General features: G+C 43.0%; 2 protein-coding genes across 3 annotated transcripts in view; both read right to left on the bottom strand.

Moving 5' to 3' along the window:
- Positions 1–12407, bottom strand: part of MORC3 (MORC family CW-type zinc finger 3) — a 38129-nt gene extending 25722 nt beyond the window's left edge. The window contains exons 1-2 of the mRNA XM_077342659.1: positions 12297–12407; positions 1566–1638 (exon numbers count right to left, since the gene is read on the bottom strand). Coding sequence (XP_077198774.1) covers positions 1566–1638; positions 12297–12338 — 115 coding nt within the window. The 5' untranslated portion in view covers positions 12339–12407. The remainder of the gene's footprint in view (positions 1–1565; positions 1639–12296) is intronic.
- An 8705-nt stretch (positions 12408–21112) lies between these two features.
- The window catches only part of DOP1B (DOP1 leucine zipper like protein B), an 82327-nt gene continuing 75787 nt past the window's right edge, over positions 21113–27652 (bottom strand). For both annotated transcript variants that reach the window (XM_077342657.1, XM_077342658.1), the window contains exons 36-37: positions 27166–27295; positions 21113–24706 (exon numbers count right to left, since the gene is read on the bottom strand). In XM_077342657.1, coding sequence (XP_077198772.1) covers positions 24452–24706; positions 27166–27295 — 385 coding nt within the window. In that variant the 3' untranslated portion in view covers positions 21113–24451. The remainder of the gene's footprint in view (positions 24707–27165; positions 27296–27652) is intronic.

The following is a 27652-nucleotide window of genomic DNA, read 5'->3' as shown; positions in this document are numbered from 1 at the left end:
TAGTTAAACATATAAACACACCCGAAGGGTTCAAAGAATATTTCGAAGCCAGAAAGAAATTTTACAGCCTGACTAAGTCCAAAAAACAACGAGCCCTAACCAAGGCCTGGGATAACCCAACACGGGCTCTTCAAACTCGTGACAATCGGCCATTCTGGCAACTTGTGGGCCAGGGCCTCAGAGGCACATGATCTGCACCAAACTCCACTGTTAATATGGAATTTTGGAAAAATTATTTTTTAAAGCCACTCCAACCATGAGGCAGTCCAGGTTTTTCCTGTGGCATGGTTTAAACTGCAGCACAGGAGTGGCTGTTCCCAGGATATGCATATGGTAGGGAGGTCTCCCCCGGCCCAATGAAGACCTGGCTGGGAGGGTTTCTGTTGTGGCAACGTTTAAATTGCACCACAGCAGAAGCTGTCTTCAGGATCTATAAGAAGTGGGGGGATGTTTCCCTGCCTCATGTAGACTTGAGAGAATCAGCTGGAGAAGAAGGAACTGAGAGCCAACAGTGGTTTAAAAAAATTCTTTCTCCCACAGAACACTGCAGTGCTGGTGAATTGTGGGATCTCTCTCCCTCCCAACAGGCACATGGTAACCCTAGCTATGGTTCACGCACAATCCTCTAGATGTACTATACTTAATGTGTCAAAATTTGTAGCGCCTTCATAATTTTTCCCACTTAAAAACAGTGTTAGGGAAGCACATGCTATGTTGCCTTTAGATTTTTATGAGTATATTCCAATAAAATAATTTCCACATAAAGCCTCAGATCTATTTTGAATATAATATTTAAAGCACTCTTAACCCCCCCCAACCACATTAAAAGGTAAAGGTAAAAGGTATCCCCTGTACAAGCACCGAGTCATGTCTGACCCTTGGGGTGACGCCCTCTAGCGATTTCATGGCAGACTCAATACGGGGTGGTTTGCCAGTGCCTTCCCCACCCAACCACATTATTTCAGTTCAAATACTTGTTGCTATTGGGACATAAAATTAATCTGAGATCCTGTTTACTAAAATTACGTTAGAAGCATGTCAAAGCAGACCTTGCTCTGTTTAGGGCACTGGATAATTTTATGGAACATTTTCCTATTTAATTTTTTCTAGAAAACTCACATCAGTGATCCAGATCACAAGCATACTGTAGGACAGGGGTAGTCAACCACAGGTTGACTACCCCTGCTGTAGGAAGTAGAATGTCCTCCTGGGTCCTAGTTAAGCCCCTGAAATTCTGCTCACAAGTAGTGGTGATCAGGTAATCAACAAGAAGGGGGACAAAGTGATAGGAAGAAAGTGACAAAAAAACACCCTTCCCGACCAACAACAGTGTTGTTACATGGGCTAAATAGAAGAATACTTTCAACCTAACCTAAGAGCTTTACTATGTTCAAGCAAATTATGAGTATATTCATTAGGCCAATAGCGTGTTAAATCACACATGGGATTCTTAACGGGCAAAACAATAGGATCCCATCCAATTCCCCAAAAAGCAGTGGCTATGTATATGACTCGCACACTAAATTAATACCTTGAACTAAGTAAGTAAAACGTTGTTCACATACCTATAAGTTCAGCCACAGCACTGAAAGGCCATGTGTGACTTGTAGAATTTGTATGCAGATACTTTGGACACAACTGAAATTAAAGAGAAAATATTAAATGAAAACAATTCAACATACAATAAAAATTGGTGTTCTGATGCTCAAAGTTCTACTCCAAGTTGGTAATCACACACATGTTTTTATTACATGGATCTGCAAATTTAAATTAACAATAAAGTCTCGTAATTGCATTACCATGTGTCTTTTTGGCTAATTCATTTGTAAATATACAATACAAAATTAGGGAAAGAAAATTTTCCAAGGAGAAAGGAGGGCAAAGGGAAAACATCTGCTCCTTTTACCCTTATCTTCCCCTCCCCAACCTCTGCTGCTCCTTCACTGTATCTAAGAAGATCAGGTAGAGGGAATGTTCTAGGTCAGGCTTTCTCAGCCAGGGATTTCTTAACAGCCCTGGAAGGGTTTCTCAAATGGGTATTACATTTTTATTAAGTGATATGATCTTATATGGTCATGTTGACCCACACCCCCCCCCTCTCAAAATGGCCAACGATGGGCCTGAAGGGGGTAGGAAGGGAAGGAGCGCCAAGTAGGCATGTACACAGCTATGCTTCCCAACCATATTCTACATAATTATGCCACAGTTTCTTAATGCAGCTGGACTAGAAAGTCAGCCTGTCTGCATGTTGCTGCTGCTAACATTTGCAGCTTTGCATGTCCAACCTTTGTGTTTCCAAGATATTTAATACTTACTCTGCTGCTGTTAAACCTTTTATGTTCCTAGCTTGTTTAGACAGGTTGGGTTACTTTGTTCCCTCTTTTGTTGTTTTGACATTGGCTCTCTCACAATTTGTCACTGGCCCCACCCACCAGGCAGGCCACACCCTGGATATGATTTTTGGCACAGGACCAGAAGTGGAGCTGATAGCACCTAACCGTGTTCCATAGTCAGAACAGTACACACTGAAGTCCCAGCTAAGAATACCTCCCCGTCCTCAGTTGGGTGGCAAGCACATTTTGGCTCACCTGGACCCACTATGCACGGGGGTTTTAGTGCGCATTCAGGGTGGAATGGCGGCGACTAAAATCACCAATAACGCACAGAGTCGGCTGCAACCGGCCACAGATTCGGTGCATGGCGCCAAAAAAGTCGCGTTAGCAGAACGCGGAAGAAAGCGCAGCTTCCCGGGCGACCAGGGCGCAACCGGAGGCAGCGTGCATAATCGGGGAGGCCGGAGGGTCGGAGGCCGCGCGACCGCTCAAGCAGCTGCCGGAACGAATGGCGGCGCAGGCCGGGGGGAACCCAAGGGAACACGGACGGAAAGGCGGACGGAGAGCTCACAGTGGAGGGGGGCGAGGAGATCGCCGCGGCTAAGGACGGCAGAGAGGCCAGCCACCCGCCTCCCACCCATTCCCAAACACACACCTCAACCACAAACGAGAACGGAGGCGAGGTCTCAAAGAAAATACAAAAACCTTATAAAACAGTGTGAATGAACAAAGCACAAATATACAATACAAAGCTTAAAGTAGGGGAAACAATATAAAAGGGCAGAGGAACCGGGGCAGCAAAGACGGGGAGAGGCGAACTGGGAGTAAACTAAGGGAGTAAACATGCTCCCTCCCCCACCGTGCCTGACAAACCCGGCAGGGCTGCGCCTGCGCAGGCTGCTTCCGCCCTTCCTGGCCTCCGCCTCTTGCCAACGCAGCGGTGCGCTCGCCTCGCTTGCCCTTGGCTCCGCATCGATGCCTTGACACCCGCCGCTCCAGGTTTTGCCGTCGTGCATAACCAGTTTGCTTCGCGTCTTCCCCCTCCGCATTTTCCATGTGACCCGAAATCGCCGTGCATAATGGGCCCTGAAGAGACTTATAGATCCTAATGGATTCTTGAATGTTCTGGAATACCCAATGCCTCTCTACGCATCTCTAAACAAGCTAGTCAGCAACTGGCAAGACAGGATGCTGACTGTCATCGATGAGATCACTCCCCCCCCAAATGCACTTTCTGTCCCTGTCAAAAGTGAGCCCCTTGGTATACTGCAGATGTCCATGAATTTAAGCAGGAACTCAGCTAGAGCAAGTTTGGAGGAAAACTTGTGATGAAAACCTATGAGATGACTCTAAAGTCAATAAAACGTAAATTTTACTTGATTTCCATAGCATCAGGAAACTCATGCTCAGCACAATTATTTAGGATAGTTTGATCGCTCACCATCCTTGAGGAAGGATGCCAAATCAGAGACAAATTGGACATTAGCCATGAAGCATTTGCGAGCAACTTTGCAGATAGTCTTGACACTCCACCATGACCTTCCACCAACTTCAGATACAGAAAAGGAACTAGAGGCCCCTTGGCTGCCTCTGAAGGATACACTAGAGGACTTCAGATGATTCTTGCTGACTGGTCAGGATACTGACTTGGACGAGGCCTACCACTTGCCACATCATGGCTTATCAAAAGATCAGATGCAAGGATAGGAGCCCCCCTCCAGGATATAATTATCCTCTCTCTTTCAAATGGAGAATTCCTGGAGGGCCTGAAGGAGGTAGTGGTTTGGCCTCTGCTGAAGAAATCATCTCTGGATCTGCAGGAGCCCGCCAACTACTGCCCTGTCTCCCACTTGGTGTTTCTAGGGAAGGTAGTGGAAAGAGCTGTCGCAGACCAACTGACTGCATTTCGGGAAGCTTTGGTTCTAGACCCAGCCCAGCTGGGCTTCCAGCCTGGCCATGGGGTTGAGACACAAATGGTCACTCTGATGGATGACTTCTGCTGCCAGCCGGACCAAGGCAGGTCAGCGCTGCTAATACTATTTGACCTCTTGGCAGCATTTGACATGTTAGATCACGATCTTTTCTTCGGGGTTGTAGACAGAGGGTAGCAATAGGAGAGAACCATTCACTTTCCTAGAGTCCATCAGATGAATCCTCAATTGGCAGCCTGAGTGTAGAATGCAAACATTTTTTATCAAATAAATATTTGCGTTCCATAAACAGAACCTGCCATCTGAGGATCCATCTGATGAAGTGGGTTCTAGGAAAGCTCATGCTAGAATTAAAATGTCAGTCTTCAAGGTTCTGCAAGAATCCAAATAGTGTAGGGCAGTGGTCCCCAACCTTTTTATCACTGGGGACCGGTCAACGTTTGACAATTTTACCGAGGCCCAGGGGGGAATAGTCTTTTTATGAGGGATGTTGCCACCGCCTGAGCTCCTTCTCCACTTGCTTTCCCGCCAGTGCCCCTGACTTCCTGCAGCCCGCTGGGGAGCGCTGCCAGCAGCAGTTGCACAGTGCCACGCCAAGGGGGAGCCCCAGCCATGGCGGCAGCTGGAGAGTAGTGGGGCAGCACTCACCAAAGGTGAGCCGGCAGCAGAGTAGCGGGGCAGCGCTTGAGGCAGCAACCAGGGAGGAGGACGAGGAGGAGCCATGGCCCGGTACCAACTGATCCGTGGACCGGTCCCCGGACCGGGGGTTGGGGGCCACTGGTGTAGGGTGTATAATAATGTTAAATTCATACTAATCAAGAAACATATTGTGACCACAGTTAAACAGATTAACATCTATAATAGATAAAGGATCTCAGATCTTTTTTGTATTTTAGGAAATAGAATCTATTTTTGTTGTTGTTCAAATCCTAATTTAGCTGCAGTCTCCTTTGGAAGTTCTTTTGTTGGGAAAATGCTTCTGATCTAAAAGTCATCATTCTTCAACAAAAGTTCTCAAGGGAGGCTGCTGTATGAAACCAGAATTCATCCAATAAATTGACTGCATTTCCCAAGGCTTAAACAAAGACCAGGGACGTAACTTGATTAATATCAGTTACAGATATCAATCACATTTTACTTATTTATTATTGAGATCTCTTGACTGCCTCCCTCCTTCACCAGCAAGCCAGGTCAGGGTGGTTTCCACCCCAGTCAGCTATTACAAAAACTCATAAAAACACAATATAATCATAAGAAATGTATTAAAGTCAACCTTTATAATTAATGTAGTTAAACCTTGTTAAAATCATATAACATTAAAACCATCATATAATCAGTGAGCCATCAGCTACTAATTCTTTTAACGCTTCCAATCATCACTTGGATTAGTCTCAGGGGATATTTATTTATTTATTTAGATTTATATACCGCCCTCCCCGAAGGCCCGAAGGGGGCCCAGGCAGCGTTGGTGTTTATTGGCCCCAACCAAATGCCTGACCAAAGAGCTCTGTCTTGCAGGTCCTGTGGAACTGGGCCAGTTCCGACAGGGCCCTCAGCTCTACCAGGTAGTGGTCAGGACAGAAGAGGCCCTGGTTCTGATCTTTTGGGTCAAGGATCATCAGCCTCTGTCCCTATGCACCCACTATGTTACTAAGGCAGCCATCTGCTGATTACTCCACCACTGAGGGTGGATCTTCTGGCTTCAACCAGAGGCTTGGTCTTTTCCCGCATGGTTCCAGCTCTGTAGAATGAACTCTCTGAAGAGGTGGAGGGAGAGACTTCTTGGAGATCTTCAGGAGATGCTACAAGGCCTGCTTGCTTGCTAAGACTTTTGAATGGCAGATTAAAAGTATAAACATTTTAATAAAAAGTTAGAAAAATTAGGAGAATGTATTATTAAGTAGGTAAAGGTATTCCCTGTGCCAGCACTGGGTCATGTCTGAACCTTGGGGTGACGCTCTCTAGCGTTTTCATGGCAGACTCAATAAGGGGTGGTTTGCCAGTGCCTTCCCCAGTCATTACCGTTTACCCCCCAGCAAGCTGGGCATTCGTTTTACGAACCTCGGAAGGATGGAAGGCTGAGTCAACCTTGAGCCGGCTGCTGGGATTGAACTCCCAGCCCCATGGGCAAAGCTTTCAGATGGCTGCCTTACCACTCTGCGCCACAAGAGGTTCTTAATGTATTATTAGTTATTCCTATTTATTAGTTACTCCAGCTTGATGTAGTGGTTAAGAGCAGAGGCCTCTAATGTGGAGAACCGAGTTTGATTCCCCACTCCCTCTCTACATGCAGTCAGCCAGGGTCCTCACAGTAACACCATGGAGGTTCCACATCTGGTCCATCCTCCATCAACTACACTGGCTACCAATCACATTCCAGATCAGGCTAAAGGTTCTGGTAATTCCCTTCAAGGCCATATACGGTCAGGCCCAATGTGCCTGAGGGACTGCATTTCTGCCTACACCCTTCAAAGAGCTTTGCACTCTGTGACCATCACCCTGGCCCAAAAGCCTGACTGACCTCAACCAGGGCTTTCTCTGTCCTGGGCCTCACCTAGTGGAATGAGCTCCCAAAGGAGACCAGGGCTCTGATGGAAATCTGTCAGGCATATGGTTGAGGTCGACCGGAATCAGCAACACCTGCTGGGCCCCTGAACCTCCCTCCCAGGAATCCATGTACTGAACTGAACCATGGACCTCTTTGATTGTTGTTCTGTTATCTTCTGTTGTTATTGTTACTATTATTGTATTCTATTCTATTTGAAACAGAAACCGAGTTCAATGTATTACTTCATACATTCCATGTGAACCACAGGGGAGGGCGGTATACAAATGTAATAAATAATCAATGTGATATATTGTGATATATCATACTTGGGTTTGAGTTAGGATTTTAGTATCTTAAGCAATCCAGAACAAGTGCTAAGACGATAGAACTGCTGGTCTTAAATACACAGTGTCACTGTTCCTTATACTACCTACCAAAGAATCTATAAAGCTATGACATTTTGTATGATGGTAACAAGCTCCAAGTGCGCCTGCTTTGCAATAGACAATTGTTCTTGCCTGCAGTTGAAACTGAAACAAGGAAAAGGTACTGCCTGAGAGAATGAACAACCAGAGCAGCAACTTTCTCTCCAGTGAGGCTTTTCCAAGGAAGTGGGGTAACAGTTACTCTCCACTTGATGGGAGTGTTTGCAATGGAAGTTCACAAAGCATCAACTGGCCAAAGAGTGGCCATTACAGTCAGAGGGTGGATTATATAAAAGTAGCCCTCCTGGAACAGACCAACAGTCCATTTCAGTGGTAAACCTTGGATGGCTGGCATGTAGGAATAAAGAGCTCTCCATAACTAGAATTCAAAGGCAATATACCTCTGAATATTAAGGTTCCAGGTAGCTTATTTATTTTTAGTATAATTTATATGTTGCCCTTTCTCAAAGGGCTCAGGGCATCTTACAACAATTCATAAACAGGATTAAAACAGTTTACATTAACACAGTATAATGTTCCAGATAGCTTATAGCATTCAAAGACAGTATACCTCTGAATGTTAAGGTTCCAGGTAGCTCATAGCTTATAGTATTTTGTTATGTGTGATATGGCAGGAAAATGAGAACCTATAGCTAAATGTACATCTGGGAGTCACTCACAAAACGATGATTGGATACCTACTGTGAAGAGTCCTTCTCCTCTGAGGGGAAAAAGAGGACATCCTCTGGGTGATTTCCACCATTCCATCAGGGAGGCAGGACTTATCTTCCTGTTTGTGCTTGGTGGGAGTCATCCAAGCTCAGTTCAGGAACTTCTACAGGTTCTATAACTTAACTCTCACTCTGTTAACTATATACCATACTTAACAAAAAGAAAAATATATAGAATTAGCAAACTAATGATGATGTGTTGATGCCATGATAGGAACTTGCCATTAATTAATGGCAGAACTGCTGTTGATGCTGCTACCTGTCTCCTTAAGGTTACTGCTTTTAATTTCTTTATCCCTGACTTTGACAAAGTCTACTTCCTTACTTCCTTACTTCAGAGCCTCTTGTGGCGCAGAGTGGTAAGGCAGCTGTCTGTAAGCTTTGCCCATGAGGCTGGGAGTTCAATCCCAGCAGCCGGCTCAAGGTTGACTCAGCCTTCCATCCTTCCGAGGTTGGTAAAATGAGTACCCAGCTTGCTGGGGGGTAAACGGTAATGACTGGGGAAGGCACTGGCAAACCACCCCGTATTGAGTCTGCCATGAAAACGCTGGAGGGCGTCACCCCAAGGGTCAGACATGACTCGGTGCTTGCACAGGGGATACCTTTACCTTTACTTTACTTCCTTACTTCTATACCAACGTACGAAGACTTTCCTGATATAATTGTAAATTAGGCGTGCAGATGTACTCTCATTCCTCTTAATACTGCTACTGAAATTACCACCAGCTTTTAGAAAATCCATGGGGCCATTGAGAGGTTGCATGGAAGAGCACTGTATTGAAACCGCTCCTCTTGAACACAGACCCTCAGATATTTCCTGTGTCTTTCTAATACTGGAGATATGCTTCCTTACATCTAGAGACATCAGCAGGTCTCCTTTTTGCATGGACTGTGTTATGAATTTTAATGTCTCCATTCTGAATCTTGTTTTTATGAAGTTGTTTAAATACTTCAGATGTAACACTGCTTTCCAACTCCTCCTGCTGGAGACTGCTTAATATTTAGTTCAGCCATGCATCTTCCCAACACATACTGATAATCATCAGGATTGAAAAAGCGCTTATTATGTTCTGGAAGTATCATTTTCTCCACATTATCCTCCCCTTATACAACTCCATGTCTCCTTTGGAGGACTCCTCCACATCAGACTGTGTACTGTCTTCTGGAGGGACTACAGTAAACATGCTTTTGGGCTGCTTATTATTTCTCCAGGATCTCTCCCGGTGTTCTCCTGCTTCACTCTCCTGGCTGCAGCCAGTAGATGGCAATCTACTCATTTTTTGCATACAATTCAGAACTCAACCTTCTTATAATTCTTTCAATTAAATCATTAGACATTTCCTTATGCCTGGAGGCACTTACTGTGTCTTCCTCTTCTGAATCAGTCTCGGGCGAGGCTTTTTGTGCTCCGAGTCTCCTGCATCTACAAAATGGCCACCCTCTTTCTCAGCACACTTCTTAAGATACTTCCCTCTTTCCTGCAGTGTTTTGCCACTAATTGGGAAGCCTCCTTGTCCGAGAGGATGCGCCCATCGACTTTTCAGCCTCTGCCCCAGTCATTGGGGCTTCCATTTCCATGTCCAAAGGGAGAACGCTTGCTGTATCGTGGCTCTGTATGGCCATCTGCTCTCAGTTTGGAGAGTGTACCTCTAGTGGCTTGTTTCTCTTTGCTCTTTACTCCAGCTACCCTGAACAATTATAATAATAGCATTCTGCCAGCTACAAGAGTCTTAGATATAATTTAGAATTATAATAGAAATAGATTAGAATATAAAGAAGGGCTTCCTGACTATGCTGAGGCAGGAAACAAAGTGAGCTTGGGTGACTCCCACCGAGCATAAACAGGAAGAAGAATTTGAATAAATCCTGCCTCTCTGATGGAACCGTGGAAATCACCCAGAGGATTTCCTCGCCCTATCAGAGGAGGAGGAGTACCACTACAATAGTTTGGGTCAGCAGTCAGAACCATCTGATCATTGCCATCCCATTCCTCACCAACTTACAGGTGAAAAAGATGCGAAGGAAACAGCCATCTGCACTAAGACAATATGCTGACAAGTTGTTTTAGAGCATGAGGTACCTTCTAGCAATACTGGCCATTGGCCAAAATTGTATAACCTCCTACAGATTACTGAAAACTCAGCAGCTGCATTATGATTCCTGAGGCAATCACATGGTGGTCACTATTTTATTTATTTATTATATTTATATACCGCCCTCCTCGGAGGCTCAGGGCGGTTTACATAAGAACAAAGAACAATAAGTGTGAACTGATATTCAGCCTAAACAAAACACTTTAGATCTTTTTAATGTTAAAACAATAGGGTGATCACATTTAATCCTAACAATCCAAGGCCAAACAGCGATTTAAAATACATAACTTCTATATGTTCCTCATTAACGTGAGTATTCTGAGAATAGATAAGGGGCATATAGCACCTTTGGGAAAGTACCAGCAACACTTCTCCCGCCCCAACAGCTGCTACTTGCATCTGTCTTCAATGTGGACTGGTGATTCTTTATCAGAGCTTGTACAATAGAGGTGTTCCCTCATACTTTTGAATTGGTTATTTAGGCAAGCAGCTATAGAATATCAGAACTGTAGCCTGCCCCTTGGGCTTAATGTGATACGGATTGCAGCCCTACAAAGCAGAGAAATTAATTACAATAGCAACTACATCATGTCAAACACTGATGTGTGTTTTAAATCAATTCTTATGTTTACATTCTGTTCAAGTACTTTTTACTACCAGTAGGCAGTTCTCAATGTCTCACAGTCCTCACATGCAGGAAACTAAACCATCCTTCAGCTTAACAAAATTTGAGTCCCATGGCACCTTTAAGACCAACAAAGATTTATTCAAGGTGTGAGCTTTCACATTTCTTCAGACAATGGAACAGGGATCATCAGAGTACAGATATAAGGAGAAAGTAAATTACTGGCAAATTAGTAAACAGCATCACAACATCCAAAATATTCAGCATGATAATTCTTTGCTAGAAAGACATATCAGTTCAATAGTTGCTCACAAAAACACTGGGGCAATAGAAATGTTAGTGATTAATGGCAGACACTTTGAAGAAATAATTAAGAGAGACTTCAGCATGTAGACCCTTCCAAGGAAACCATAGGTCTGTAGCAGGGCATAGGATTTAACAGTCCCAGAGCTTTTGGGATTAAGAGCCAATGTTGCCCAGACATGATCTCCTGAGGGCTTCAAGAATCACTCCCTCTCATTTGAGACACCATGTGCCTACTACAGACTGCAAAATCCTTGAACGAATGGCAGGACAAAGATGTAGGGAGAAAATAAAATAAACGGAGGTGGGAACTCTGACTTCCACTAACCTGACACTCTGACTTTCTTCAGCAAGTTGGTGTAATTCCGTACAAATTAAGTACCCCATGTGCCGAGCAAAAACCACAGCTCAGTAGCAGGGCATATGCTTTGGACATAATGGTCTCCAACCCAACAGCTAGTATCTTCTATTACAAGGTGACAGAACTGGGAAAGTCCACTGCAGGAGGTCCTCAAAGAGCCATTATCAGACTCCGAACACCAGGCCAGACGGATCAAGGGTTTCATTTTTAAAACGGACACATTCCTTTCCTTCAGTGTATTAACACAACTGCTTAAGGCCCGCCTCTGTTAACTCCTCCTCCAGTGCTACAAAGCGAAAGCTAAAAGCCAGGCATGTTTTACCATTCCCATGTCTCGCTTCCTTCAAATTCTCATTTCGGCTCCCCCGAAGCCACATTGCATGTAGGTCTTTTAAATATTATAACCACATTTAAGCACAAGAGTTTGTAACTGCACAAGGAACCAGGTTCTACAGGCAATAAGAAGCCTATGCGAAGATGAAGCAACTATTCTGTTAGAGCCAGACACCAAGAAAAGCCCCCACGCCTTTAAAGGCTACACAATATTTAAAATTTCACCACCAGCAGGTTCTCCCCGCACTCAGAATAACCCACACCGAGTATTATTTTCCTTTTCTTATACAACTCTTGAATATAAGAACCCTGGAAAAGGAAGAGCCTCTCCCTCAACAGAAGCAGAAGAGAATTTCTCCCCTTGGGAATCTCGCACTGGGGAGGGGGGGGGCGATTTAACTTCCCCGCCGACGACCATCTCCAGCAGCGAGCCACAAAACAGACAACGACAACCGAAACTTAAGAGGGCGAAAGAGAAACCAACTCCACCCCCAAACATGCACGGGAAGCAAAAGAAATCAGCGCTCAACCCTGTCGCTCGCCTTCTCGTTGCGAGTAGCAAAAATTATTTTCCCTCCCAGCACGGATTCCACCCCGACCCGTCCCCTCTCACCGAGCTGAGCAGGATCCCACTCTTTGCTTGCACCGCCGCCATTTTAGCTCGAATACAAAAGCCGCAGCAAGGAAAGGAGGGGAAAAAAAATCTTCCTCCTACCCAACCCTCTTTTCTCCGATTTAAGGCACTTCCGGGGGCGGAGCCTGGATCAGTGCAATTGGACTTTTTCTTGTCGTTTTGGTTTTGATGGTGAGCCCAGTGGGGAAGATGGCATACTTTTATTGGATACGTTTGGGTTCAGCAGAAATCCATCTGCGTTACGTTTTGCATTTCCCTTTAATACGACTATTTATATTTTCTCTTTAGCCACGTGTAGCGATATATATTTCAATATGAAAAATTTGGTGCCAGACTCATTTCCCAGCCTTCCTGTTTAGTATTATTTTGTTATTATAGTTACAAAATCTAACCCTAAACCCTTCACAGTTCCTTACAATTATTTATTTATTATTATGCAACACTATGACAGAACCACCCCGTATTGAGTCTGCCATGAAAACGCTAGAGGGCATCACCCCAAGGGTCAAACATGACACGGTGCTTGCACAGGGGATACCTTTACATTTTACCTATGACAGAATTGTAGTATGTAAATAAACCAGGCAGTGATCTTGCAAAGACTTGGAGGAGTCACTTCACTTCCCTCATATTTCCACTTTCTTCCTTTGTCCAGTTGCTGACCTCCTGGCAGTGTCCATATCCTTTACTCTTTTGCCTGTTTCCTTCTCACTCACCAACCGACCTTTCTTTTATCTGCCTTCCACTCTATTTTTGATTTACTTCAACCCCCATTTTTTCCTCTAGATTTCAGATTTTTCTGAATACCAGGGTCTTTTCTAAGGCTTGTGGGGAAATGTTTTTGTCTGTTCATGGCTCCAGGCACTGGCTATGACTCTCCAGATTGGGCAATGCTGTGAACTAGACATATTGAAAAACAGGCGGCAGCAGTGGAGGATTTCACATCTACTTGTGGGCGTGGGTAAAAGTCGGATGACTTCAAACGGATCCTCGTGAATGGATATGATTTTTATACTGGAACGAAATAAAACCACCTTCATTCTGTACACCATGTCTTAGACTCTAAGCAGCACCACAAAAATTATGCATCCACAGAATCGTGGCACTGCAATGGGGCAAAAACTTGGTTGAAATACATGGATCCTCATGATTTTTGTACTGGGCCACCCCAACCTCACCATCAGATCACCTATCGATAGCCTTTGCATACACCACAATAATCACAGATCCGTGCCTTCATGGTGATGCCATGGGGGAAATCATGGTTCTGAAGCACAGATCTTTAGGTTTTTTGTAATGGGCTACCCCAAACTCACCATCAGATTGCGATGGGTCGGACACGACTTCGCACCTAACAACACCCCAAACTCACCATCAATAGCCACAGCATGTACCACAAAACGTAGGGATCCACACCTTCATGGCTACACCAGGGAGCAAAAAGACAGTTCTGAAGCATGGATCCACGTGGATCCTCCGGGTTTTTGCATCTGGTCACCCCAAACTCACTATTGAATCTTTTATCAGGTCCATCGCCACAACTTGCACCCCCAAAATCATGGATCCACACCTTCGTGACAACAGCATGGATCAAAACTATGGTTCCAATGCATGGATTCAACATGGATACTCTGGAGCTTTACTTTTGGTCACCCCCAAATCATTACCCAATCACATATGGCTATGTCACTTTTAACACTATAGGTAAAAGGTAAAGGTATCCCCTGTGCAAGCACCGAGTCATGTCTGACCCTTGGGGTGAAGCCCTCTAGCGTTTTCATGGCAGACTCAATACGGGGTGGTTTGCCAGTGCCTTCCCCAATCATTACCATTTACCCCCCAGCAAACTGGGTACTCATTTTACCGACCTCGGAAGGATGGAAGGCTGAGTCAACCTTGAGCCGGCTGCTGGGATTGAACTCCCAGCCTCATGGGCAGAGCTTTAGACTGCATGTCTGCTGCCTTACCACTCTGCGCACCATAGAAATCTCCATAGAAATCTCCAAATCCACATCTCTCTGGCTCTGCTAAAATTTAGTCCATGGTATCCTCAAGGATCCTTATAGCTTGCGTGTTGCATCACTCAAAACACCACATACTGTTTTCTTTGCCTCATATTCCAATGCAAGAAATATGGATCCACTACTTGATGCTGTTGCATGGTGAAATTCCATTCTTGGATCCTAAGAATTTTTGTGTTGGTTCAGCCAAGACTCACAGTCACTTTTCATCTCCAAACCAACAGAGGACAACACAGAAATCATGAATCCACTGCTTATTGGCATCACTAAATTGAATATTATCTTTATCTAATTGCTACTAATATTCATGGCCCCAGATGACACTCAGAAAGTAATAAAGCCACCACTCTGTGGTGCCACCACAGTGCAAAAATATATTTACAAACCATGGATCAGCATGGATCCTAACGATATTTGCATTTGGTCACACTGTATTTATTGTCCAATCATATATCATGTTCAATAACTACTGAGAGCAGCACAAAAATCATTGATCCATTGTTGTACGGTGGTGCCATGGCAAAAAATGTAGTTTTGAAGTACAGATCTTGATAGTTCCTCTATTTTTTTGCACTTGGTCACCCATATTCACTACCTAGAATCACAGAAGGATAGACTTGGAAGACTACCTAAAGGTCATCTAGTCCAGCCCCCTGCTCAATGCAGGATCAGGATGAAGCATCCATGATAATTAGCCCCAGCCATGGTGGCCGCCAGAGAGCATCAAAGGTGAGCCAGCGGCAGAGTGGCAGGGCAGCCCCAAGGCAGCAGCCAAGGAGGAAGATGAGGAGGTGCCACGGCCTGGTACCGATTGATCCACGGACCGGTCCCGGTCTTCGGACCAGGGGCTGGGGAAAGCTGATGTAGCAGATGTCCAAAAGGGCAAGGTTGGAAGCTGGGGGTGGGGGTGGAGAAAGAAGCTTGGCTGCTGCTCCTCCACCTGCTCTGGTGGCTAGCCTTTGCCCCGAGGAATACACCACCAATCAATGCAAGTTGGACGATGGGGTGGCTCAACCTGGCTCCTCTTCTGGGAGCGTAACAGACAGTGCAGTAGTGACAGTTTACTTTGGGGAGCCCCAGGAGTTGCAGAACATCTGTCCACTGAGATACTGGGCCATGCTGGAGTTGGCCAGGCTGGACCTCTCATGTGGCCCAGGCCTTCCTGTCATGTCCTCCAATGAGCATTCAGAGCGAGTGGGCATTTTCTCATGTGGCCGACATTGTCTGCACACATCATTTGCACCTGGAGCCTAATAATTTTGAGCAACTGACCTTCTCACCACTGAGCTTCGATGAGGCCTGAGATGAGCACAGGCTTGCTGTGACTGTATCCCCTCTTAGTGTGTGATGGGTTGTTGGGGTGAAAAGCATTTCTCACATCCTTGAAAACAGTCCCGTACCCCCAATCTCCACAGCAAATCTGGATCTGAGTCACTATGAGCCCACCAGGAAACCTACATGGAACTCAAGAGCACACCCTCAGCACAGAGGTGATGTAGATGGTGGTGTGGTCATGATCACTCACCAGCCCAGCAGTGTTAAATTGGGCTGATAAGAACATGAACATTCTTGTCTGCTGGGGTGGGATGGGGAGAGCCTGTGATGAGGGATGACTGTAGCACTTAGGCAAGTCAGAGCTCCTCCACGGGGGAAGTGAGGGCTATGTTGTGGGTGTGTTTGTTCTGCTGCCAGGTACTGGCAGGCAGGGTGCAGTTTGGTGGTTGTTCTCTGTTCTTGCTAATGCACGCACCCTCCTCTGGTTTCATGTTTCCTCACTGCTGCTGTAAACTGTTTAGTGATTCTTAGCCCCATGGTTTTCCTGATGGGTACTTTAGTGACTGCGCCTGTCAGTTGGCATTGAGTCCTGGGGATTTGTTTTCAGGGCTTGCTGGATATTGCTTCTGTGAATGTTTTTGCTGCCTGGTATTGCCACAGAGTCATGGATCCATGATGCTTGTGGTGTATGCTGCGACTATTGATAGAAGAGGGGATCATATGGGGAAGGTGGGGGACTGGATGCAAAAACCCCAAGGATCCGTGATTTGGAACCACGTTCTTCCCTGTGGCATTGCCATGAAGGTGTGGATCTGAGATGTTTGTGGTGTATGCTGTAGCTATCAATAGAAAGGTGATCTTATGGTAAGTTTGGGATAATCTAGTGTAAAAATCATGAAGATCCATGAGAATCCATAAAATCAAAGTCCAGTAGCACCTTTTAAGACCAACGAAGATTTATTCAAGGCGTGAGCTTTCGAATGCAAGCACTCTTCGTCAGACTAAGACGAAGGTGCTACTGGACTCTGATTTTATTGTGCTACTTCAGACCAACACGGCTACTCATTTGAATATATGAGAATCCATGTTTTTCAACAATATTTTTGCTCTGTTGCAGCACTACGATGCCGTGGATGCTTGATTCTTGAGGTGCTGCCTATAGTCTAAGCCACAGTCTACAGAATTAAGCTGGTTTTATTTCAAGGTAAAAATCAGATTAATTCATGTGGATCCAAACAAAAAAGTTTGGATTTTTTCTTTTTTTTGTGGTCGGGTTTGTAGCTGTGTCTTCCACATGTGATTTGATACCAGATTTGTTAAGAGTTGTTTTTAAAAGTAGAGGACCCATGAAGATCTGTGTAGATCTGGCTTTTACTTTCTTACTGTTTTCTCTTTCCTGCTTCCTTTTTTAGTCCTACCCACCAGCTACTTCCCTTCATCTGCTCCACTGTTGTCAGTTTTACCTCTTTCCCTTCTTTAGGCAAACTCTCCTCAGGAAAACTATGGGCCAGTTGTGCAGTGCAGTCCATAAGACAGGTTGTATATTGGAATTCCTGCAAGGACTTGTAACAGTAACCACTCTTTCTCTCACACACACACACGTCTCTCCTTCTGACAACCCCCTTTTCTTGCTTCCTTCTCACCCATCTATCTTTTGCCTGAATATCTTCAGCTATATTTATTATTCACCATGTTTATCTCTTACCTTTCCCCACAACATGGGCCAAAACATCTTATACTATTATTTTCCATTTTACTGCGACAACAACCCTACTTAGAAGGTTTGGCTGAGTGTGTGGGAATGGCCCCAAATATCCCAACAACTTTCCATGGTAGAGTGGGGATTCAGACCTGAGGTTATAGATCCTATTCTGAAACTCTGGTCACTACACCGTAGTGCCTTTTGTGTGGTTGCTACTGCTGAACAGTAGCAAGCAGCTGGGCCTCAGTGAGCAATGGAAATCATGAGGTATCAAGTCACTAGGTGGTTGCTAGCAGTCCTGGACCCAATGAAGATGTTTTTTTAGACTTGGCTTTTCACTACCCAGAGGAATCTCAAATGGGCTTACAAACACTTTTCCTTTCCTTACAACATCCTGTCAGGTAGATGGGGCTGAGATAGCTCTCAAGAAAACTGTAAGAACAGCTCTAAGAGAACTGTGATTAGCCCAAAGTTACCCAACTGGCTCCATGTGGAAGTTATTAAATTCAGGACAAGGAACCTCCAGGGTTTAACAGAGATCTTGTGTCACTATGCATGCTAAGTCACTCAATTCTCATTTACACCTAGAAACTAACTTTGTTGGTCTTAAAGGGACCACTGCACTCAAACTTTACTCTTACATCCTCAATAGATCTGTATGCTAATTTACAACCATTAACTAGTATCTGTATGCTAATTCACAGGTTTTATCTGCCTTAATCCAATCTCAGCTATAATCACCCAGTTTCTTATGCATGCAACAAGCAATTAATCCTGGCAATTAATCCCCCTCCTTCCTCTACCCATATGTAACTGGTGAGGAAATTTTAAGTTGTTTCCGAAGAAGTGTGCATGCACACAAAAGCTTATACCTTGAATAAAACATTTTTGCCTTTATGTCGTTATTATGTACTTGTAACTGTTTCTAGTGTTGTGCTTAATTGAATTTTATATTTTAACAGTATTTTATATTTTAACAGTATTTTAATTTTTAAATATTTGTACCTGTTGACCCTAATTGGTTGGAAAGGCAATACAAAAATGTGGAATACAAAATTGTGGAAAATGCTAGGCATCTTGGCATCCTGGCATTTAATAGGTCCTTTTAAATATGTCATGTTGAATACTCAGGTTGTAAGTCATATTACATTGCTTATAAGAAGCCTGAAACTGTTGTCTGTCCCCTTCTGTTGCATTATTCCACCAGTGTGTGAAGACTTTTTGGCTGATACTCCCTCGGTGATCTATCTTGCCATTTTGAAATGTGAGTATTTTATTGTATTGTATACATATTTTAATTTTTAATTTTTTAATTGTTTTAAAATATATTTTAATTATGCATGTTTTCAATCTGCTAGCCACCTTAGCCTGGATGAAGACAGCAGTATAGAAAGGACACTACTTAGCTTAGAACAGGAAAAAAGCACACTACAGATTTATAATTGCTTAAGTGGCCTTCTGCCAGTCGCACACACAACTTAACCTACTTCTAGGAGTGGTTTTCAGGATAAATGGACAAGAGAACAATATAAGTCACTTTGAGTTGCCATTGGGAATAAATGAAGTAGAAAAGTGTTTCAAAGGATTTTATGAATTGTATTGTGATGATAGGCTGACAATTTTCAATTAGAGATTCCCTAGATTGCTATTCCTAATCCAATTCAGGTTCCTAAAAGTATTTTGCTGCTACTTAATGATATTGATGTAGTTATTCTAGAAGCCCAATAAAACATTCTATCAATTTGTTGTTGTTAGGTGCGAAGTTGTGTCCGACCCATCGCGACCCCATGGACAATGGTCCTCCAGGCCTTCCTGTCCTCTACCATTCTCTGGAGTCCATTTAAGTTCAGTGACTCCATCCAGCCACCTCATTCTCTGTCGTCCCCTTCTTCTTTTGCCCTCAATTGCTCTCAGCATTAGGCTCTTCTCCAGGGAGTCCTTCCTTCTCATGAGATAGCCAAAGTATTTGAGTTTCATCTTCAGTATCTGGCCTTCTAAGGAGCAGGCAGGGCTGACCTCCTCTAGGACTGACCGGTTTGTTCGCCTTGCAGTCCGAGGGACTTGATAGAGTCTTCTCCATCACCAGGGTTCAAAAGCCTCAATTCTTTGACGCTCGGCCTTCCTTATGGTCCAACTTTCACAGCCATAAGTTGCAACTGGGAAGACCATAGCCTTGACTAGATGCACTTTTGTTGGTAGGGTGATGTCTCTGCTTTTTAGGATGCTGTCTAGATTTGCCATGACTTTCCTCCCCAGGAGCGTCTTTTAATTTCTTTGCTGCAATCCCCATCTGCAGTGATCTTGGAGCCCAGGAAAATAAAATCTGTCACTACCTCCATTTCCTCCCCATCTATTTGCCAGGAATTGAGAGGGCCGGATGCCATGATCTTCTTTTTCTTGATGTTGAGTTTCAAACCAACTTTTGCACTCTCCTCCTTCACCCGTATCAAAAGGCTCTTTAGTTTCTCTTCGTTTTCTGCCATTAGTGGTATCATCTGCATATCTGAGGTCGTTGATATTTCTCCCTGCAATCTTGATCCCAATTTGTGACTCATCTAAGCCCGCTTCTCATTATTTGCTCCACATACAAGTTAAATAGGCAAGGCGACAGTATACAGCCTTGCCAAACTTTCTCAATTTTGAACCAATCAGTGATTCCATTCCTGGTTCTCACTGTTGATTCTTGACCTGCATATAGGTTTCTCAAAAGACAGATAAGATGCTCTGGTATCCCCATCTCTTTAAGAACTTGCTACAATTTGTTATGCTCCACACAATAAAAGGCTTTAGCATAGTCAATGAAGCAGAAGTAGATGTTCTTCTAGAACTCCCTAGCCACCTCCATGATCCAGCATATGTTGGCAATTTGATCTCTAGTTCCTCTACCTCTTCGAAATCCTGCCTGTACTTCTGGAAGTTCTTGGTCTACATATTGCTGGAGCCTAGCTTGTAGGATTTTGAGTATAACTTTGCTAGCAAATGGAATGTAAATTCTATCAATACTGCAAGGTAGGTAGAGACTCAATAATTGAGAGAATATCCAATCCTCACTTTTAAAACTGTAATTCTACAAACATAAAAGCATTAAATAATCCTCCTTTGTTGCAGAAAATGCAAGTTGATCCAGTCATGCCAAACTCCGAACAATCCTGGGTGTAGCATACCCCAAAACAGATCTGAGTGGAAAGAACCTGTGTGGTTCAAAGGTGTTATGAAAGTGGCTAGTAAGAGCTGTGTATCTTGAGAATCTGCTTGATAGCAGATGAAACGGCAAACTCTTTGGAGTGCAGAGTAATCATCTTAGGAGCATGGCCAACTAATGCACAGGGCACTTTCCAATGGGAATGTGTAAAGTAATGTGTATCTCACAAAGACTATTGTCTCTTGCAAAAGAAATGGAACAGATCTGGGGAAACAGAAGCATGAAAAAATTGGTCTTAACTTCAGTTAGTGAGGTGCTGCCTCTGTCATCATCCCTCTTTTAGCAAGTACTCTCACTGAAATCAGGTTGTTTGCAAGTTGTGGCACTTATAAGCAATCTTTAATGAGAACCTCTCTAATTTGGCTATCCTTTGTACAAATGTTGTACAAACAAGGCACCATCTAGTCAGAGTTAAGCGCTTGAAGTCTCACTATTGTGGAAGTCAATGGACACAAAAGTAAACAATGTTAGGTGGAACTGTGCCCATGATGAAAGTGCTAGATAAATAACAAAAAGGACATACTCAAGAAGTAATACTATTCACATTGATAGTTATAAATACATGAAAACAGAACAATAATCACAAAGAAAAGACTACCATATTTTCAAATTTTAATACGTAGATTTCTTGCTAGTGATCAGTTCTTTTTACTTGTAGATATTGACATACTTCATTTAACAAAAAAAATTCCCACATGGTCTTTAACAGTTAAGATAATAACTGTACTGGAGTACAGCCATTAATATGAGACTGGAACCGAGAGCCTTTCCCTCAAACAGTTACAGTAGAAAAAAAGCAGCAGCATTGGTTTCGATACCCTGCTTTTCACTACCAAGAGTCTCAAAACGGCTTCCAATTGCCTTCCCTCCCTCTCCCCACAACAGACACCCTGTGAGGTAGGTGGGGCTGAGAGAGCTCTGACAGAATTGCTCTGTGAAAACAGTTCTAATAGGACTGTGACTAGCCCAAGGTCATCCAGCTGGCTGCACGTGGAAGACCAGACTCAAACCCGGCTCTCCAGATTAGAAGCCGCTACTCTTAACCGCTTATACCAAGCTGGCTAATATACCAAGAGTCATCCAACACCTAAAAAGTATAGCTGTACAAGTAATTTACAAGGCTGCTGTAAGCCATTTTCTTAGAAAATTAAGTACTTCTATTGCAGCATATTACTACACACATGCTCACACACAGAGGCATACATACCTCCACCGAACCTGGATAGCTGAAACTAACCATATCTCATCAGATCTCATAAGCTAATCAGGATCAGCCCTGGCTAATAATTGCATGGGAGACCTCCAAGGAATAGCAGAGTCGTGAGGTAGAGGCAGGCTATGACAAACCACCTCTGAACGTCTCTTGCCTTGACAACCCTATGGGGTTGCCATAAATCAATTGTGACTTGACTTACCACCACCTCCACTATAGATACTTTCAGTATCTGTCTTGTCCTGATGCACAGTCTTCTAACATTCTTTTAGACCCATAATTATGAAGCACTCTTTCAGCAATTGTAAAAGGCAACAATAACTTTCAAACCAATCTAAAAAGAGATTACAAGCAAATGTTTTTACTTTGGAATTTTAGAAGCACAATCATGGAAATACTATGTAATATAGTCCACAGCCCAATCCCACAAAGTTTTATTCAAAATAAAATCACATTTGGGTTAGTGAGGCCCACATTTTGGTAGCTGTGCTTCGGCTTGCAACTGAAGGCAAGTATGATAGCTAATTTAAAAGGCTGTATGTATATATATTACACACTTATATCAAAAAACAGCAACATATTATTTTAACATCTTATATCAGAAAAACCTATATCCTTGCAATTTTTAGTACAGCCTTTTTCAACCTTTTGACTGTGGAAGAGCTCCTGAAATAAATGTTCAGGTTTTGAGGCCCTCCAGAAGTGGTGTCAGCTTCCCACACCTCCATGTCATGCCCCCAGAAATGACTTAACCACCCACAGCCTTTGTCCTCCTTTCATTCTCTCTCCCGTTAGGCCACATTGAGTCTGCACAAAATGGAGCGGTAAGCAGGCTCCATATGGGGCCTAGTGGAATTATAGAGAGAGGCTTAGTCAGAGATCCGTTAGTTTTACAGGAAACTTGTCTATACAAGTGCTAATATTCCTCTATGAAGGTGCTTAACAGAAAAACATGTCAGTTTGATGAAGGGCTGCAGAGCCCAAGTGTCAGAACTGATAAAACCCAGGATCCATTAAGGGCAAGTGGCCAGGGAAAATGGGTAGCTGTTCTAACATCTTAAAAAGAGACAGAAATGCCCTCTTATAGGGATGTGTGTGTGTGTGTGTGTGTGTGCATCTATATCTATCTATCTATATATGGAAAGGTTTCCCAAATGGATGGATGTTAATTCATTTTTAATTTTTTAAAAATTTGTTAAACATTTATCAGTGATATGGCCATATACGGTCATGTCAACCTGACCCCCTCTCTAAAAATGGCCAATGATGGAGGTGGTGGGGAGGAGCCCAAAGTGGGCAGCACACAGCTATGCTTCCCTACCATATTCTGCATGATTGCACCACTTCTGGGATTTCTCAGAGCTTGAAGAATGTTTCAGGGATTTCTCAATGGTAAAAAAGTTGAGAAAAGCTGGAATATGTTGATAAACAGTGGTAGCCACCCTAGGATGGCCTGTAGCCATTTGATTAGGTTTGAAGGAAAAGATCAAGGAATCCAGATATGGTCATTTGCCATTTGAGGGGATTTGGTTGGATGTTGAAGATGGGAGGAGACCTTAGAAATTCCATAAAAGAGCTGAAACTGAGGGAAAGGTAGTCTTTTGGAAACTGATCAAAGGTGTGCCTGTGGTCTGTTTCCTATATTCTTTGTCTTCTCAGGTTCACCAAGGGAAGAAACTTGGAGTAACTTCTAAGGACCCTGGATAGGTGAGAAAAATACTGATATTTTGCTTGAATATTAGGGCCTTTAGACCAAGCTGGATCGTTAGTAACCTAGGGTGCGTTTGCTTCATTTTGCCATGGTGAAATAAAAATGTGGTAGGGCGTTTGTGTCAGTTCATTCCGCAATAAAAGTATTGCCATATGATGCTTGAAATGTTCACATTTATTCAGATGTTTAGTTTCAAATATTGTATGATGAATTATTCTGTATTCTGTTAAACCAAATCCTCTCTGAAGAACTGCTTCAGTGGTGTGTTTTTCAAACAAAGTGTGTATTCCACTATTGCCTCTGATGGGCAAGGTTAAACAATTCCATTACCTGCCTTAGATTGACTAGGAATGAAGGCTAACATCCTGCCTTTACTGCTCCTATTGTGGCTCTTCCTTATGTAGGTTGGAAAAAAGGGCAGGAAGTGAGAAGACAGCCCAGACCCCCAATACCACACCACAACTGACTCTTCCCCCTTTGATTTTTACACCCATGGCCTACTCACTGAATCCTCCAGGTGGAGGCAGCCAGTTCACTAGCTTGTGGTCAAGGCAGGAGGGGAAAGGCCATGGATCCCTCCCCCCCCCCAAAGCTCCTGCGAACCTGTTTGGGAATCCCTGGTTTACATATTTAATACTAAAACATCTTCAGAACAGTTCCTTCACCCAACATCTATCATTGTTATTTATTTGCCTTAAAAGTGTTCTATAAATAAATCTGCAAGCCCATTTAAACATCCTTGGATAAATATTGACTTCAGGAGGAGCAAATCATACTTTAAAAGTTTAAAAACCCTCCCTTTTAGAAATGTGCAAATTGCGATGCTAATCCACTTTAATAAAACCTGAGGGCAAAATATTATTGTTCATCAAAAACAGGACAGCTGTGGCCCACATCAGTATGAAAAAAAACCTGAAATGAAATCTGTAAACTTTAAAATGCCTCATCAATGAAGCTGAGCCTTGTTGCAGCTACTTGCTTCAATAATTATACTGTCTTTTTAGAGTAAATTAACTTTCCATATTTTCTATAAAATCCTGTTCCACATAGCCTTCTAGAAGCTTCAAGGTTTTTGCGCTACTTCCAAAGGAACAGTTTGTTTTAAGAGACACTGAGTTACATGTATCAAGGGACCTGCTGTTTTCAGTTTTAAAAACACAACTCAGTATCCTGAAGAATGGCATTAATTGTGTGATGCTGGATATAGAATGGAGATCCAGAAGTGGGAATTCATATTTTGTTGTTCTCCCATTGGTATTCAGTTCCTGCAAAAACATACAAAACCAGCGCTGTTGAGACATGTTAGCTGACAATGCAACATACAGTGTAAATTGATGAATGTATTGAATACAGATAACATGCACTATATTAATGGCTGACAGCCTACAGGACTAGTACATATATTTTTTAACAAAACAGCTGTACACTTTTGGTTGCAGCTGCTAGACCAGTCTTGGAACTCAAAGAGAAGTTTGATGATGTCGGTCAGATGCAAATGGCCTCAAACAACTGGACAAAACTCTCGTAAATGTTTGGGGAAGGTATCTTCCATGAATGTTGGTTTGGGGGCTCTGAGCCAACCTTGAGCCAAATTTTGGCTCGTGAGTTGGTTCTTGTCTATCCCTATGGCAGATATTTTTAAGCACTCACTGGATAACATATAATTTCTTCCAGTTTATGGATGAGAAAGCTTTTTAAAAAGTTTTAATCCTGGACTTCTGTATAGGCAATGATGCAGAAGATATTGTGACAAGGAGTTTAGTGACAGGCCTTGTCTTTCCCCACATCATACATATGTATTTCTTCCATTCCCTTGTGTATTGTTTCTCTTGTTGAATCATACTGATAAGGAAGTAGTATTGCTCACAAAAACATGTTTATATAAATCCTTTGTAGTTGGGAAAATTTAAGGAAGGTCCTGAGTTGGCTAGAATTCACTTGCTATGCAAAACCAAAAAGGGAACGAAAGCCCAACTTTAACAAAGTCAGGAAATCAAATGTTGAGCTATTAAAACAATATAAAATTTTAACAATTATTTATTAAAGTACATCAATATTAGCTTAAAAACAAAGTAAAAACTATATAATAAACTATACAGATGTAACTGCACATGAACGTTTCGACCCTACTGGGTCTTCCTCAGTGGTCAATAATATTAAATAAGGCACTCTTATCTAAAACCAGTTATGAAGTATAGCTGGGTGGTCAAGGGAAATCTGTTAGGTGTAGGCCCAACAAGTACTGGCATAGTGTTTCTTTTTGGAGCCCCACCTTCTAAGATATGTAATATCTAGGAACACCACTCTCAGCTATTGTTTTACTCTGCATAGAGAGTATATCTCATGTGTGTCAGAAAAAAGTTTACCACCTAAGCTCAGGCATAAAAAGGGAGGAATTAGCTTGGAATTGGGAGCTCAGTACAGGCATGGCTGTGCACTGTACACTTTTTGGCCAAGGGGTCCACACAACTGCCTGCTAATTACAATCAATAAAATATAGCAATTTTTCCTATCTACTGCCGTGCTTATTGTTTCCAAATCCTAATAAAAGAACCATTGCCAAGTTGGGTGACAAAGCAGCTTCTTCCCTTTGTTTAACATTAACATTTGGACTGTTTTTCATTCTAACACTTAAAATGACAAACTATAAGTTTCTTTTTGCTCTACAGAAATGCTCTGCTATTTGTGGAAAATGTTCTCTTTAGCTTCCTTTTTATTTCTTTTCTTTAAAGTATGTACTTGTCCAGTTTAGTGTAGTGGTTAGGAGTGCGGACTTCTAATCTGGCATGCCGGGTTCGATTCTGCACTCCCCCACATGCAACCAGCTGGGTGACCTTGGGCTCGCCAAAGCACTGATAAAACTGTTCTGACCAAGCAGCGATATCAGGGCTCTCTCAGCCTCACCCACCCCACAGGGTGTCTGTTGTGGGGAGAGGAATGGGAAGGCGACTGTAAGCCGCTTTGAGCCTCCTTCGGGTAGGGAAAAGCGGCATATAAGAACCAACTCTTCTTCTTCTTCTCCTTGCATATACATCTATTTTTAACTAGCAATTAGTGATAGGGTTGCCAACTGCAGCTTTGGAGATTGCCAGAGATCTTCGAGAGCTCAGCAGGGATGTGATGCCATAGAGTCCACCCTCCTAAACAGCTGATTTCTTTACAGCTCTTGATCTGAATAATCTGGAAATCAGGTGAAATTCCTGAAGAATTCCATGTTCCACTTATAAGTTGGTAACTCTAACTGGTGAACAATAATATGCTGTCCTATTTATACTGCAATCAGGAAGTACTGCACCCCATGCAAAGCTTCTGCTATTGCTAAATTTTTAAAGGGATGTCTGTAACATAAATCTTCAGATACTGGACTAGACCTGCATTCCAATGCAATGTTACACTAGGAAGAAAAAAGCAATACAATGTGGTCCTTCCTTCACATACTGTTCACACGGCTATATATCCAGGAAGGAATCCTTATGTATTATATGTAAAACCCACTCTCTGGCTACTTCTGCATTGTGCACAAGAGGCTCACAAGAGTGCTGAGGGACATTTCTCTTCCCCAGGAATACATGAATAGGGGGATGGGGCACTAAGCCCTGCCACTGAAGATAATGGCTGGACTTCCTGCATGGCCAATACATATTGGGATGGAGTCTGGAAATTTAAGCTTAATCAAGAGTTTTATATTAATAATAATAACAAGGAAATAATGAAGTTTAGTTACCCCATATTTCAGCTTGAGTAAATCCAGGATTCTAACAATATGTGGTTTGTATTCCTGGTGATTTTCCATTAGATCTGAAGTCATGTTGTAAGTCTGTGTGTCCACTTCTGGAACAAACGCCCACCTGTACCTAAATGGAAAAGAATTTTGAGCAAAGAATCAAACATGGAAATTCTGGCTTTGGGGTGGGTAGGATTCTGGTAAATGTCTGTACTTCTCATGGATAAAAGTTCATTTAGCACTGGATTAGGTCCTGTCTCTTTGTACTGGGAGACAGAGTAAATTATTTGTCCTGTAGTAGGCCATGAACAGGATATTGTAATACTTTGTTACAAGAACATGGTGAAAGAATGACCACTTTGTTGTAGATACTTTTAAAAACAAAATTAATTTTCAAGAGAAAAAGGCCCCTGCTGCAATAAGAGAAAGGCCAAGAACTGGAGATCCCCACAAACCATTGAGGTCAAATATCTGAGGATTTGTGTAA

Source organism: Paroedura picta, chromosome 6, assembly GCF_049243985.1.
Source record: "Paroedura picta isolate Pp20150507F chromosome 6, Ppicta_v3.0, whole genome shotgun sequence".
Taxonomy (NCBI): Eukaryota; Metazoa; Chordata; class Lepidosauria; order Squamata; family Gekkonidae; genus Paroedura; species Paroedura picta.
This window is presented reverse-complemented; position numbering and strand designations above follow the sequence as displayed.